Below are 13,510 nucleotides of genomic sequence, written 5' to 3'. Positions count from 1 at the left end.
TTCTGTTTTCATTCCGTACCTCCTTTCCTCCCAGTTTTTACGTGCGTTTCCTCCACTTTCTTACCCCACAGCCCATTTCAGACCCCCCTCCCCGAGACCCACTCTCACTCCAACCCCCATCCTTTCCTCCAGCCTCTGACAAACCCATCAGTCACAATCCTCATCATTTCATCCAGCCCCTCAGTCATCCATTCTCAAGGAAAAGGGAGGTAACTAGCAGTGGGAAAGAGAGGAAAAGGCACTTTTCTCTCCGTCCTCCTTACTACACTGCTGGCCAACAACCTTCCCAACAAGTGTCTCCTTTCTTCCCTGTACAGATGCCCCATATTTTCACTTGAAATATGTGGTTGGCCCAAATGGGGGGAGGGAAAGGAGGTGGGGGGAGAGTAGGTGTGGGGCAGAGGGAAACAGGAGGAGATGTTTAGGGGCTATAACGCCACCATTTCTTTTGGGCAGTAGCTGCCACTGGTCCCAACGCTTTGCCACTGGCCTTCATGGGAACACGGATCAACTACAAGTTGTGGCTCAAAGCATCCCACTGACCAATACAGACCAAAGTTTAAGCAAAGGAGCCCCTGTGTTTCTGCCTCTAAGCCACTGACTGGGTTTCCATGGCATCCCTGTTTGAATCTGAGCAAATTTGTGTGCAGAATACCAAGAGAATTCTTCACTCTCACAAGCACCATTCACACCTGGCAGCACCAAGCTCTTCTAAAGGTGTTAACTCCCACTACAGAAGAAAAGGTGATCAGAGGAAATTACCTTTGGAAAGGTCTGTCTCCTCTGGCTTTTTGTCTTGTTGAATATCTAATTCCAGTTCTGGATTTACGACACCTTTTTCCCCCAGCTCTGGGGCTTGCAGAGTCTGAGATTCCTGATTTAATCCTTCCAGCAAGAAAACAAGAGGAGAAAAGTTATTTAGTGTCTAATTCTCTTCAATCCCCAGTTTTCTGTGTGTATTTTATTTCATTCACTGCTCCTGCCTCTGCATTTCATTACATAGTTTCTATTTTATAATAGAAGATCTACTTATCCAATACATTGATATGAAGCTTTGGATAAAAAATGCAATGGATTCAGTAGCATTCTGACCTCTTCTAAGGGAGATCAGGGGTTAATTCTTAGTCACTTTCCTTTCTGATCAGAGCCCCAGAGGGGAGCTGTGCACCTACTTATGGTTCTTGCTCCTCACTGTAGTCTATCCCTGTTCTGCAACCAGTTCCCAATAAACTACACAATGTTTATAAATATTGTCTTTGATTTCCATTTCTGTATCAGGTTACATAATCTTGGTGGGTCTGGCACCCTCAAACCATTCTAGCTAGAATCCAAAGAGATTCTTTGGGGGCATTGTGGCTTAGTTGGTGCCCCTGCCACAAAAACTGGGGGAAACAGACATGTAAAAATGTGACACACTATTGGTCTTCAATTGGCTTCACTTTTGGGTCCATCTCTAGCTCTCTTTCATTTTTGGAGGATTTTGCTTGTCCAGCCCCATGGCAAAAATACTAGATTCTGGGGCACCTTGGAAAAATGCCAGATTCCAAGGAGCTGGAATCAGGAAGTCTTTTGGGCTCATCTGGGCAAGTTCACATTTCTCAGTGCTATTGTTTCAGGCAGATGTCACTGCAACAGTTACACTCACTTGTACTTCATGCTATCAAGATTATCTCTGCAATCAAAAATGCTAGAAACATTTTTTTTAAATGAACAAGTTCAGTTTCTGGATCAAAATTCTGTAGCAAAGGGTGAATTCTGTGACTGTAGAATCATGGCATACACAGGGCACTGGATATAAGCAAGGGAAGTTTGCCTTCTGTCCCTAACCATAACTACTGGATTCTCTGGTGACCTCCTGTGGGTGTGAACATCTCTACACCCATCCATAGTTTGATGGATACATAGATCCTGTGGTTAGATACAGTGTCACATTTCAAAAAGTTTGTTCTATGAAAGATTCTACAGGTTTGAGAGTTATCCCTTACACATAAAGGGCCTCATCCAAAGCACACTGAAGACAATGGAGATTTACTGATGTTGACCATCTGAAGATCTTTTTGTGTATATTTATATTCTATTGGTAAATTTCTATCAAAGGTTTTGTAGAATACACCACTATATCATAATTTTACACAGGAGCAAAGAAGTCATACAATAGCTGCCTGTGAACTGTATGTTTCAATTTCATCATTTTCATGCATTTGAATTCTCAGCCATAACTGTGCATTAACATAGGCTCCACCATTAATCATGTATCTATTTGAAAATTAGCCTTTGATCGATGTTGCGTGTATTAATTTTTTTCGTTCTGAAAGACAAAACAAAAACAACAACCTACCACACTGAGGATGTTGTAAATCCTGATTTGTGCCCGGAAACATGGTTTCTAAACACTCCAGGAATTGCTGACAGGCCAGTGCTCCCTTTCTCTGGATTTGAATTAACAATTTTCTAATTTTCGCCTCTGTATCCGATATTGTGTTCATATTGTCATAGTCCTCGTCTGTGATGAGGGACTGAGCAAGTGACTCATCCAAGACACCACCTGGGTCATTTTGAATAATTTTAATCAGTTTACGTCGCTCTTTGCACATAATCTTCAAGGATTTCTCATCAGCGACCACTGTTACTGAATCGGGGGATCTGTAATAATGAAAAAATACAATGCTTTTTAGACAAGGAGCAAGAAATCATTTGTGAAGGTGACAGAATTAGATTCAGGTTAGTGAATAATCTGGGATTCTGCCTTCCTCAGTATCAGTTTAGGGTAGGCCTATACAGCAGTCAGTGGTGTGGCTGCAGCACTTGTAGACATATGTGAACTTTTTTTCCTCTAGTTCAATCAAATATCAATAGCAGTGAAGCCATAGCAGCATAGATTAGCTTTTTGAGTATGTATCTAAGGTCCCAGACTGCCGTCCATACTGCCAAGGCTTCGCTGCTATTCTTATTTGAGCTAGCTAGATCAAAGCTAGCTCACATATGTCTACATATTCACTTATTTATATATACACACACACACATACAATTTATCTATTCTAGGCCTTGATGCAGGGTAGGGACTCTGGGGCTCCCTTTCCCTCTTCTTAGTACTTCCAACTGGTAGGTGCACTTCATACACCCTCTGAGCTACCACCCTTCCTCCTGCCCCTGGTCCCTTGAGTCCTACCAGGGCCAAGGAGGGGCCAGGAGGAGAGAGGAGCTGGTCACTATGAGGGAGGAAGGTGTGCCCAGGAAGCTACTCACACTTCCACCAGATGCCACTCAATCCTGCCCCACTCTTACTACCACTACTTCAACCAAAAACAAGGGAAATTCACTGCTAAAACACTTCATGAACACAGCTCTACCTTTCCCTTGCACTGCCTTGCACCCCTCCAGATGGTGGAGGATGAATAAACATAAATCAGGCTACACAGAGTTAAGGTAATGTTTCCCACACTATATCCCCTCACAGCCTTAACGCTGCTTCCTTTGAATGATGCCCAGAAAAATCCCTCTGAGAGAGCAGAGGATTGTCTCCTTCCCAAGCATGTAGAGGATGGCAGATAAAGTGAAGAAGAGTAGTATGGAGGAAATGTTTAGGCCCTGGCTTTGACCAAAATAAAGGTCAAGTTTAGCCCAGGCCTAGCTAAAACAAGCTAGTTAGCCCAAAAATTGTCTTGTGGACAGATTTAAAGAGAGAAGCTTCTAATTAATAATACTGACAAATGGATTTCTGTTTGTTTTCTAAAGTGCTTGGTAGGTATGTTTCTTGGTTTTCCTTTTGGTCAGTCTGAGGCTGGCCTATGATACAAGAAGGGAGGGAAGGCCTTCTAGCTGAGACTCATCATGGAATAAGTAAAAAGAAGGGAATGAGGGTAATTTTAAAGCAGCTGGGTCTTGATAAGGAGAAGCAGAATTCTTCTTCAGAATGAACTGGACAGAATGTGGTTTAATGGAGATAAGGACAAGAAAATATCAAGAACCCTGCTAGAGAGGGGGGGATATTATTTTAACTTTGACCTACCCAAACTGGGGACTAATATGGTTGCTTTTCTCCACTGGAGAAAAGGGAATGTTTTGTCTGTGAAGCCAGGTACCGACTCTGTGAATTTCACTGCCTTTGGTTTAATATCCTCAAGTTAGAGAAGCTGTTTGTTTTGCATCCATTGCAAAGGACACCAAAGGAGTTTTCAGATAGGTGTCAATTTTGTATGTGTATACACTGAAATAAGGAATAAATATTAGATATTTTATATAAAATATACAGGATGGATAGGGAGTTAGTGGGGGTTGGCAACGTCTAAACCAGGGATCGGCAACCTTTGGCACGCGGCTTGCCAGGGTAAGCACCCTGGCGGGCCAGGCCGGTTTGTTTACCTGCCGCATCCGCAGGTTCGGGCGATCACGGCTCCAGGCCAATGGGGGCTGCAGGAAACGGCGCGGGACGAGGGATTTGCTGGCTGCCGCTTCCCGCAGCCCCCATTGGCCTGGAGCGGCGAACCACGGCCAGTGGGAGCCGCGATCGGCCGAACCTGCATACGTGGCAGGTAAACAAACCAGCCCGGCCTGCCAGAGTAGCTTACCCTGGAGAGCCGTGTGCCAAAGGTTGCCGATCCCTGATCTAAACAATATAGTGTGAATCAAACATTTTACAAGCAAATTCATAGATTCATAGATTCTAGGACTGGAAGGGACCACAATTAAAAATGTGTTTTCCATAAATATTTTAATATTGTCTTAAAATTAATTTTACTCAAGACTTCTTGAATAAATGTTAACAGAAAAAATCATGCAGAAGGGCTGCAAATACAGCTGAATCAATATTACTTCTATTTCCTCACCTCTAACCAAGATTTGACATGGATACAACAATTTTCCAATGTGTGCTCTATGTAATATTATTTGATGTTTATGTGACTTTAAAAGAAGAAAGTTACAAAATTTAAAAGAATTATATGAAACATCAGTTTACTAATCATGAACATTCACTAAGACCTGGACACCCTTACTCGCACTGAGTAGCACTTGACTCTATGAGCTGCCCCATTGAAATCCATCAGACTATATAAGAGGCAAGGCACTACTCAAAGTAATAAAGGGGGCAGAATCTGTTCCTAAAGTCAGAAATCTCACCAAGGTTAATTTTAGGAGGGATGCAACAGGGGAAGGAGCCTGCCATGCAAAGAACATAAGAACGGCCATACTGGGTCAAACCAAAGGTCCATATAGCCCAGTGTCCTGTGTTCTGACAGTGGCCAGTGCCAGGTGCCCCAGAGGGAATGAACAGAACAGGTAATCATCAAGTGATCCATCCCCTGTCGCTCATTCCCAGCTTCTGGCAAACAGAGGCTAGGGACGCCATTCCTGCCCATCCTGGCTAATAGCCATTGATGGACCTATCCTCCATGAATTTATCTAGTTCTTTTTTTAACCCTTTTATAGTCTTTGCCCTCATAACATCCTCTGGCAAGGTGTTCCACAGGTTGCCTTTGTGTTGTGTGAAGAAATACTTCCTTTTATTTGTTTTAAACTTGCTGCCTATTCATTTCATTTGGTGACCCCAAGTTCTTGTGTTATGTGAAGTAGTAAACAACTCTTCCTTATCTACTTTCTCTACACCAATCATGATTTTATAGACCTCAATCATATCTCCCCTTAGCTGTCTCTTTTCCAAGCTGAAAAATCCCAGTCTTATTAACCTCTCCTCATACGAAAGCTGTTCCACCTCCCTAATAATTTTTGTTGCCCTTTCCTGAACCTTTTCCAATTCCAATATATATTTTTTGAGATGGGGCAACCACTTCTGCACACAGTATTCAAGATGTGGGCGTACCATGGATTTATTGGCAACATATTATCTCTCTCTTTCTTAATTATTCCCAACATTCTGTTTGCTTTTTTGACTGACTCTGTACATTGAGTGGATGTTTTCAGAGAACTATCCACAATGACTCCAAGGTCTCTTTCTTGAGTGGTAACAGCTAATTTAGACCCCATCATTTTATACGTATAGCTCCTAAACCCTACAGGAGTGGGGCTCTGCTTTATCTCCTTTATCATAGGAGCCGTGGATGCCGGTTGCTTTCTTCTGCAGGCCTACTTCTGTGCTTCTCTCACCTCTATCCTAGCCCATCACAGTCCAGAGAGTCTCTTCTATTTGGAACTCATAAGCTGCTCAACTACAATGCAAATACAAAACACAAACGCCTTATCTTTTTAATCTTTGCTGCACTGTTAGAATAGTTTCAGTAAAAGTGAAGGTGCTGAATGATTTTGTAACCAATGAACATTGCTGCAGAATTCTGTGTCTCCTAGAACTCCATGCAGCTCTGCTGGTACCACAGACCTTAGGTCAAATGTGCTACGCAGTACAAGCAGGAAAGGGATCTCCTATCAGACTGGTAAACAATTTGGGACCTCAGCATTATTCACCCCAGGGAGGTACCGAATAGAATCTGCTGCCTTGCCACAAGAAACAAACCAAGAGTTTTTCTTGTATATAGCAATAATAGTGACAGTATCATAGCACTGACACTTTAGTGCTATCTGAGGAGACACTTTCATTCTAGTCACCCTGGCCTAATTTGCTTAGGCATCTAAATCCCAGACTGAGGCTACACGGCGACCCACAAAACTCCTGCCACATCCTGTAGGCACCTAAACTCACTCAGTACCTACATTTTTGTAGTAAAAAGTTCCCTGGGCACCTGTGTTTCTGCCCCTGGGTACGTATGCTACTGCCTCCCTCTGTGCATTCAGACACCAGTCTCCTGCCTAAGCCCCAGAGCAATTCACGGAAGGAGTGAGACAGGTATTTGGCCGCCTCACTCGCTCAGGGGACCTGATCTGGTAGGTGTGCTCAGAGGCAGCCTATTGGATAGGGCCCCTCAGGTGAGTTCACACAACACAGCCTTTGGGGGAGGGGCAGAAGACCTCCTTTATCACTTTTTGCCCAGTGGCTGGGGTACTCACCTGGGACGTGGGAGACCTCCAATTCAAGTCCCCCCCATACCTCATGAGGAGAGAGGACTTCCACAGGGGTCTCCCACTGCTCAGATGAGTGCTCCAACCACTCCACTGTGGGATGTTCTGATGTGGAGAATCTGTCAGTCTCTCCTGTTGAATCCATTCTACTGTTCATTATATAATTAGTCATTTGGGCTAGAGAGTAAGCGAGTGGGAGAATGATTCTGTAGCCTGGTGGTTGGAGCATTCACCAGGGAGGTGGGAGACCCCAGCTCCTGTTCTAATGAGGGTTCATAGCTGAGACTCATGAATAGTAGAGATGGGCACCTCCCTACAACCTGCTCTTAGGCAGCAATTTCTGGAGAGGGGTGGAGCTTAGCACACATCCCTCTCATGAGCATATCCCATTGGCTAGCTGTAAGTGCTCCCCACCTAGTGTGCTGGCTTTTGTGACTCATAGTCTAAGGTGCCCATCTCTCCCCATTCCTGTACAGGGGGCCTGGCGCCTAACCCAGACTCTGTGAATAACAGTGGATTCCAATGATTTTCTTGGTGTCTAAAAGTTAGGCATCGCAAAGCATTACACCTTTGTGAATCTAGCCCCCTCTTTTCAGACACATGTAAACTAACAGAGTAATTACCTTGTAGCTGAGCTTGTAAGTGTCGCACTGCTGCCCAGCTCTCCCGTCACTTCCTCTTCCATCGGCCTCGCTGCTGAGGTCTCACCAGTTGGTGCAGACACTGTGAGATAAAAGAGAACCATCAAAAAAATCCATATGGGAGCAAACATGGAAGGCAAGAAATTAAAATTCCCCAGACAAAAGGCCTTGCTAAACTGGAGTGAAGTTTGAAAATCCTCATTAGTAATCTGAGTGTTAAAGGCCTTGCAAGAACATTGGAATTAACAGAGAAAATGTCGGAAAGCTAAACAAGTCAGAACGGAGATTATAAAAATGTTACAGTTTTGTAATATTCAATAAAATAGATAAATATAAATTAAGGCTGACATTCCAAAAAATAACCCCCATATATTTGGAAGTATGGAAATTCACACTTTAAGTCACCCGTACAACCTTCACTCAGCCTCATGGTAACACCAGTATTCTATCTTCCCTTCTATGTTCCTTTCATAACAAACTTGCAAAACAGCAGTGTTTCTATCCCTTTCACTTTTTGGAGTCATGTTCTTACATCAGAATCTCAGTTTTCTTTTCTTTTTTTAAATAAAAGTTTCTAGACTTCACGGTTGCAAAGAAAAGTTTGAAAAGATGACTCCTAAAAGTTCAAAACCCAGAAGGCAAGTAAATAGATTTAATAAATTAATAAATAAATAAATAGAAATGCATTGCATTGCATTTGAAATCTCATATTTTAAAACCAATCTCATGTGTGGGGTGAGTAATATGAAAACAGTGTTAAGTTTGAATTAAAGCCTGTTTTTTCCCCTAAAATACTACATCTGCACCCATTGGGAAACCACATGTTTTGCAATTTGCAAGTTGCCATTAAAAAAAGTGAACCATAGACTACCAGTTTACATTCTGTAACTGGAAGAAAGCTGAAATTGTGCCAATATTTTAAAAGAACAAACAGGGTTGACCCAGATAATTGTAGGAAGATTATGGAATGTCTGATATGGGACTCAGTTAAAAAAGAATTAAAGGAAGGTAATATAATTAATGCCAATCAACATGGGTTTATGGAAAATCAGTCCTCTCAAACTAACCTGATATCTTTTTTTGGTTGATAAATGTAATAGTGTTGATGTAATATACTTAGACTTCTACAAGAATTTGACTTAGTACTGCGTGACATTTTGATTAGAAAACTAGAAGATATAAAATTAACATGGCACACATTCAATGTATTAAAAGATGGCTAACTGATAGGTCTCAAAGTGTACTAGTAAACAGAGAATCATCATTGAATGGGTGCATTTCTAGTGAAGTCCCACAGGGACTGGTTGTTGGGCCTATGCTATTTAATGAATTTTTATGAATGATCTGGGAAAAAAAACATAAAATCACTGACCAACTTTGCAGGTGACAAAAAATGGGGGAGTAGTAAATGATGAAGAGGAAAGGTCACCAATGCAGACTTGTCTAGATCAGTGCTTCTCAAAGCCAGTCCACCGCTTGTGCAGGGAAAGCCCCTGGCGGTCCGGGCCTGTTTGTTTACCTGCTACGTCCGCAGGTTCGGCCGATTGCGGCTTCCACTGGCCGCGGTTCGACGCTCCAGGCCAATGGAGGCTGCGGGAAGGGCGGCCAGCACATCCCTCAACCCACGCTGCTTCCCGCCGCCCCCATTGGCCTGGAGTGTCGAACCGCGGCCAGTGGAAGCCGCAATCGGCCGAACCTGCGGATGCGGCAGGTAAACAAACCGGCCCGGCCCGGACCGCCAGGAACTTTCCCTGCACAAGCGGCGGACCGGCTTTGAGAAGCACTGGTCTAGATTGATTGGTAAACTGGGTGCAAGCAAACTGTGTTTTAATATGGCTAAATGTAAATATAGACTGTGATGTTGCACTCCATATGTTTTATGGAAATATGCTTATGAATGTAAATATGATGTAACTGGAATACGCTTTATGCAAAAGGTCTCTTGTAAGGTATCATTCCAAAGGTTATAACCTACTGAATATATTCCTTCCGTTTGTATGCATGTATCATTCTTGTATCTGAAGCTAGAAATATGAAGTAGAAGTCTGAGGTGCTATTGTAATTATGCAAAGTCTGGGCCATTAATGGTTGTTTAGAATCTTGATGGCTCCCATTGACCAGGACAACTGACGGTAAATGGTTTTTTTACCTGCTAGCCTTCCTGTGTACGTGTGGACCAAAGCAGGAAGAATGGAGACAAGAGATACCAGAGACATGTGACAATGTCACATGACACTGGAATACATCTTAATCATTATGGAAGAGGCAGGGGTGAGGACAAGCACAGACAAAAGGTTCCTGCCTTGTGCCAAAGCTATAAAAGGGGGTGGAGCAGGACAAAGAGGGCTGCCAGTCATGAGAAAGCCCCCGCTTATCATCTGAGATGTAAGCTGGAACTAAGAAAGACTGTACCAGGGAAAAGGATTGGGCCCAGACTAGGAAAGAGTCCAGTCTGTGAAGTAAACTTATTGGAACATCTTTGAGGGTGAGCTATTACCTGTAATCAGCTTCTTAATGTATTAAGCTTAGACTTGCGTTTTTGCTTATGTGACTTACTTTGTTCTGTCTATTACTTGAAACCACTTAAATCCTACTGTTTATATTTAAGAAAATCAATTTTGTTTATTAATAAACCCAGACTAAGTGATTAATACCTGGGGGAGCAAACAGCTGTGTATATCTCTCTATCTGTGTTATAGAGGGCGGACAACATGCCCACTATTCTGTGTCGACAACTTTTGTCAAGCCTGACATACTCACTACACCTAACACACTGTTGTCATGATATATACCCAAAAGGTATGTGCTGGAGTCAGAGTTGCTGAACCAGGGCTGCTAAATGCACACACGCTCAGTGCAATGCCTGTTTTCTGGCTGGGAATGTCCCGACAGGGAGTTATGTTAGCAGAGCATTTTAAGTCGGTCAGGATTACAGGACAAGCAGTGACACAACCTCTCTCTGGGCTGAGTTGACCCCAAATGGTTACAACACGTTATGGGCATACTGGGGCATCGCTCAAAAAGAACAGCATTATGGCTATGTGCATGTTTAATCTTAACTTTGTAATTTCCTGAAGTTTGAGTTTCGCAGAACTCAATATTCCGGAAGCTACAACAATGCACCCTTAACTTTGTATTAACAAAGTTTCGCTGCCTAGTTTTTTAAACAAAGAGAAATGTTTATTGGTAGAGTTAGTCATCATTTTGATAGCTGTAGTCCTCACCTAGGTTTGCAGATGTGATGCTACAGTGACCAGGTTACAGCCAAAACCCCTAGCTTCTATATAATGATTTTCATCAGTAGCTTTCAAAGAATTGTACATCATTATGCCCATTTTACAGATGGGGAAACTGAGGCACAGTGAGGTGAAGAGACCTGCCCAAGGACACTCAGCAGGCCAGTGGCAGCAGTGGGTATAGTCTTAGTCCACTGACATCTTCACTAGACCACACGGTTGCCATGTGATTCCTTAGCACTCATCTCCACTCTTGTATATTTTGTTATAATGGAATGAGAATAATGGTTGTGCTTTGAAATGTTTGCAGTGTGCAGAGACTAGTGTGTGTCTCTCCTTGTCACTGCTGCCCCACCATTCTTTGTGACATTCAGCCCCACACCAAAATTTCCAGCTCCCTCTTCCTTTGTGACCCCATTAAACCATTACTTGCATTGTATAAGCCATTAATATGTTAGAAGTTGCTTCTTGTTGTCGCCTGCATGAATATATCACAGGCAGCAGCTTACTGGAGGACGACATACTACCTTGGTTATGTAGCCATAGCTACACACTGAGCTGGGCCCCTCACTTCCACTACCCATTCCCAGCTGGGACTCTTGCCTCTGCTTCAGCTAGGCTTCCCCAGCCATATCTCAGGTTCAAGCAGTCTGTCTCCCCTCCAAATGAGGCTCCTCCTTCACTCACTCTCACCAGACCGCCCCCCTCACTTCCGTCTGCACAGGGATGAATCGGACCCAGAACTGATCCCTGCAGAACCCCACTCATTATACCCTTCCAGCATGACTGTGAACCATTGATAACTACTCTCTGGGAGTGGTTTTCCAACCAGTTATGCACCCACCTTATAGTAGCTCCATCTAGGTTGCATTTCCCTAGTTTGTTAATGAGAAGGTCATGCGAGACTGTTTCAAAAGCCTTACTAAGGTCCAGATATACCATATCTACCACTTCCCCCCATCCACAAGGCTTGTTACCCTCTCAAAGACAGCTATCAGGTTGTTTTGACATGATCTGTTCTTGACAAATCCATGCTGACTATCACTTATCACCTTATTATCTTCTAGATGTTTGCAAATTGTTTCCTTAGTTATTTGCTCCATTATCTTGCCTGGTACAGAAGTTAAGCTGACTGGTCTGAAATTGCCTGGGTTGCCCTTATTTCCCTTTTTATAGATAGGCACTATATGTGCTCTTTTCCCGTCTTCTGGAATCTCCCCTGTCTTCCATGACTTTTCAAAGACAATTGCTAATGGCTCAGATATCTCCTCAGTCAGTTCCTTGAGTATTCTAGGATGCATTTCATCAGGCCCTGGTGACTTGAAGACATGTAACTTATCCAAGTAACTTTTAACTTGTTCTTTCCCTATTTTAGAATCTGAACCTACTCTATTTTCATTGGCATTCTCTACGTTAGGCATCCAAATGCCACCAACCTTTTTGGTGAAAACCGTAATAAAGAAATCATTAAGCACCTCTGCCATTTCCACATTTTCTGTTATTGTTTTTCCCTTTTCATTGAGTAACGGGCCTACCCTGTCCTTGGTCTTCCTCTTGCTTCTAATGTATTTGTAGAATGTTTTCTTGCTACCCTTTATGTCTCTAGCTACTTTGCTCTCATTTTGTGCCTTGGCCTTTCTAATTTTGCCCCTACATACATGTGTTATTTGTTTATATTCCTCCTTTGTAATTTGACCTTGTTTCCACTTTTTGTAGGACTCTTTTTTGATTTTTAGATCATTCAATATTTCCTGGTTAAGCCAGGGTGGTCTCTTGCCACACTTCCTGTCTTTTTTACGCTGTGGGATAGTTTGCTCTTGTGCCCTTAATAATGTCTCTCTGAAAAACTGCCAGCTGTCTTCTATAGTTTTTCCCCTTAGACTTTCTTTCCAGGAGATCTTACCTACCAACTCCCTGAGTTTGCTAAATTCTGCCTTCTTGAAATCCATTTTCTTTATTTTACTGTTTTCCCTCCTACCATTCCTTAGAATCATGAACTCTGTCATAATATCAGGATCACTTTCCCCCAAGCTGCCTTCCACTTTCAAATTCTCAACCAGTTCCTCCTTGTTTGTCAAAATCCAGTCTAGAACAGCCTCTCCCCTAGTAGCTTTCTCCACTTTCTGGAACAAAAAAATTGTCTCCAATACATTCCAAGAACTTATTAGATAATCTGTGCCCTGCAGTGTTATATACTCTAAGGTAAAGGTGATACTTGGACAAGTTATATTCTCAGGTGGTTTTATTCCAAGATCCCCAAATTTGCACCATTTTCTCACTGTAGAAATGCATTTTAGAGCAATGGAAATATTAAAATCAGCTTCTTACTGAAAGGGCTGTATATAAGGAATTCCTTCACCATGCTTCCCCCTCGAACTCTGTACCTGGCACAAATGAGAATCTTCAAGCCAATAGAGTGTGTCTGTGGATTTACAAGTGCTTTGAAATATCAGCTTTTATACCAGAAGCTTTGTTTTGGGGCAAAAATTCCAAAAGCAGAACTTCCAGCTGAAACGGGGAGAGAATTTAATGAGTAACACCTGTTCTCAAAAAGTTTCTGTGGAAAGTACTCAAAGTCTTAGTTCATAGGTGTGGCTCAGGCTCCAGAGAAATGGCACAGCATAGCACCTTGATCCATAGGGGATTTCAGGTGACAAACACCGT

The 13,510-nt window shown here is 42.7% G+C and overlaps 1 protein-coding gene across 1 annotated transcript; it reads right to left on the bottom strand.

Annotated features, from left to right (window-relative positions):
- Positions 1-744: 744 nt before the first annotated feature.
- On the bottom strand, positions 745-13,270 carry LOC135979847 (caspase recruitment domain-containing protein 6-like). Its single transcript, XM_065580013.1, has 4 exons — positions 13,175-13,270; positions 7,593-7,692; positions 2,339-2,643; positions 745-885 (listed from the first exon to the last, which is right to left on the bottom strand). The coding sequence occupies exons 1-4, from the start codon at positions 13,206-13,208 to the stop codon at positions 749-751; spliced, it is 576 nt and encodes a 191-aa protein (XP_065436085.1). The 5' UTR covers positions 13,209-13,270; the 3' UTR covers positions 745-748.
- Positions 13,271-13,510: the final 240 nt, after the last annotated feature.

The sequence above is a fragment of the Chrysemys picta genome, unplaced genomic scaffold (assembly GCF_011386835.1).
Source record: "Chrysemys picta bellii isolate R12L10 unplaced genomic scaffold, ASM1138683v2 scaf1290, whole genome shotgun sequence".
In the NCBI taxonomy this organism is placed as follows: Eukaryota; Metazoa; Chordata; order Testudines; family Emydidae; genus Chrysemys; species Chrysemys picta.
The sequence above is the reverse complement of the archived record's forward strand: the minus strand, read 5'-3'. Positions and strand labels throughout refer to the sequence as shown.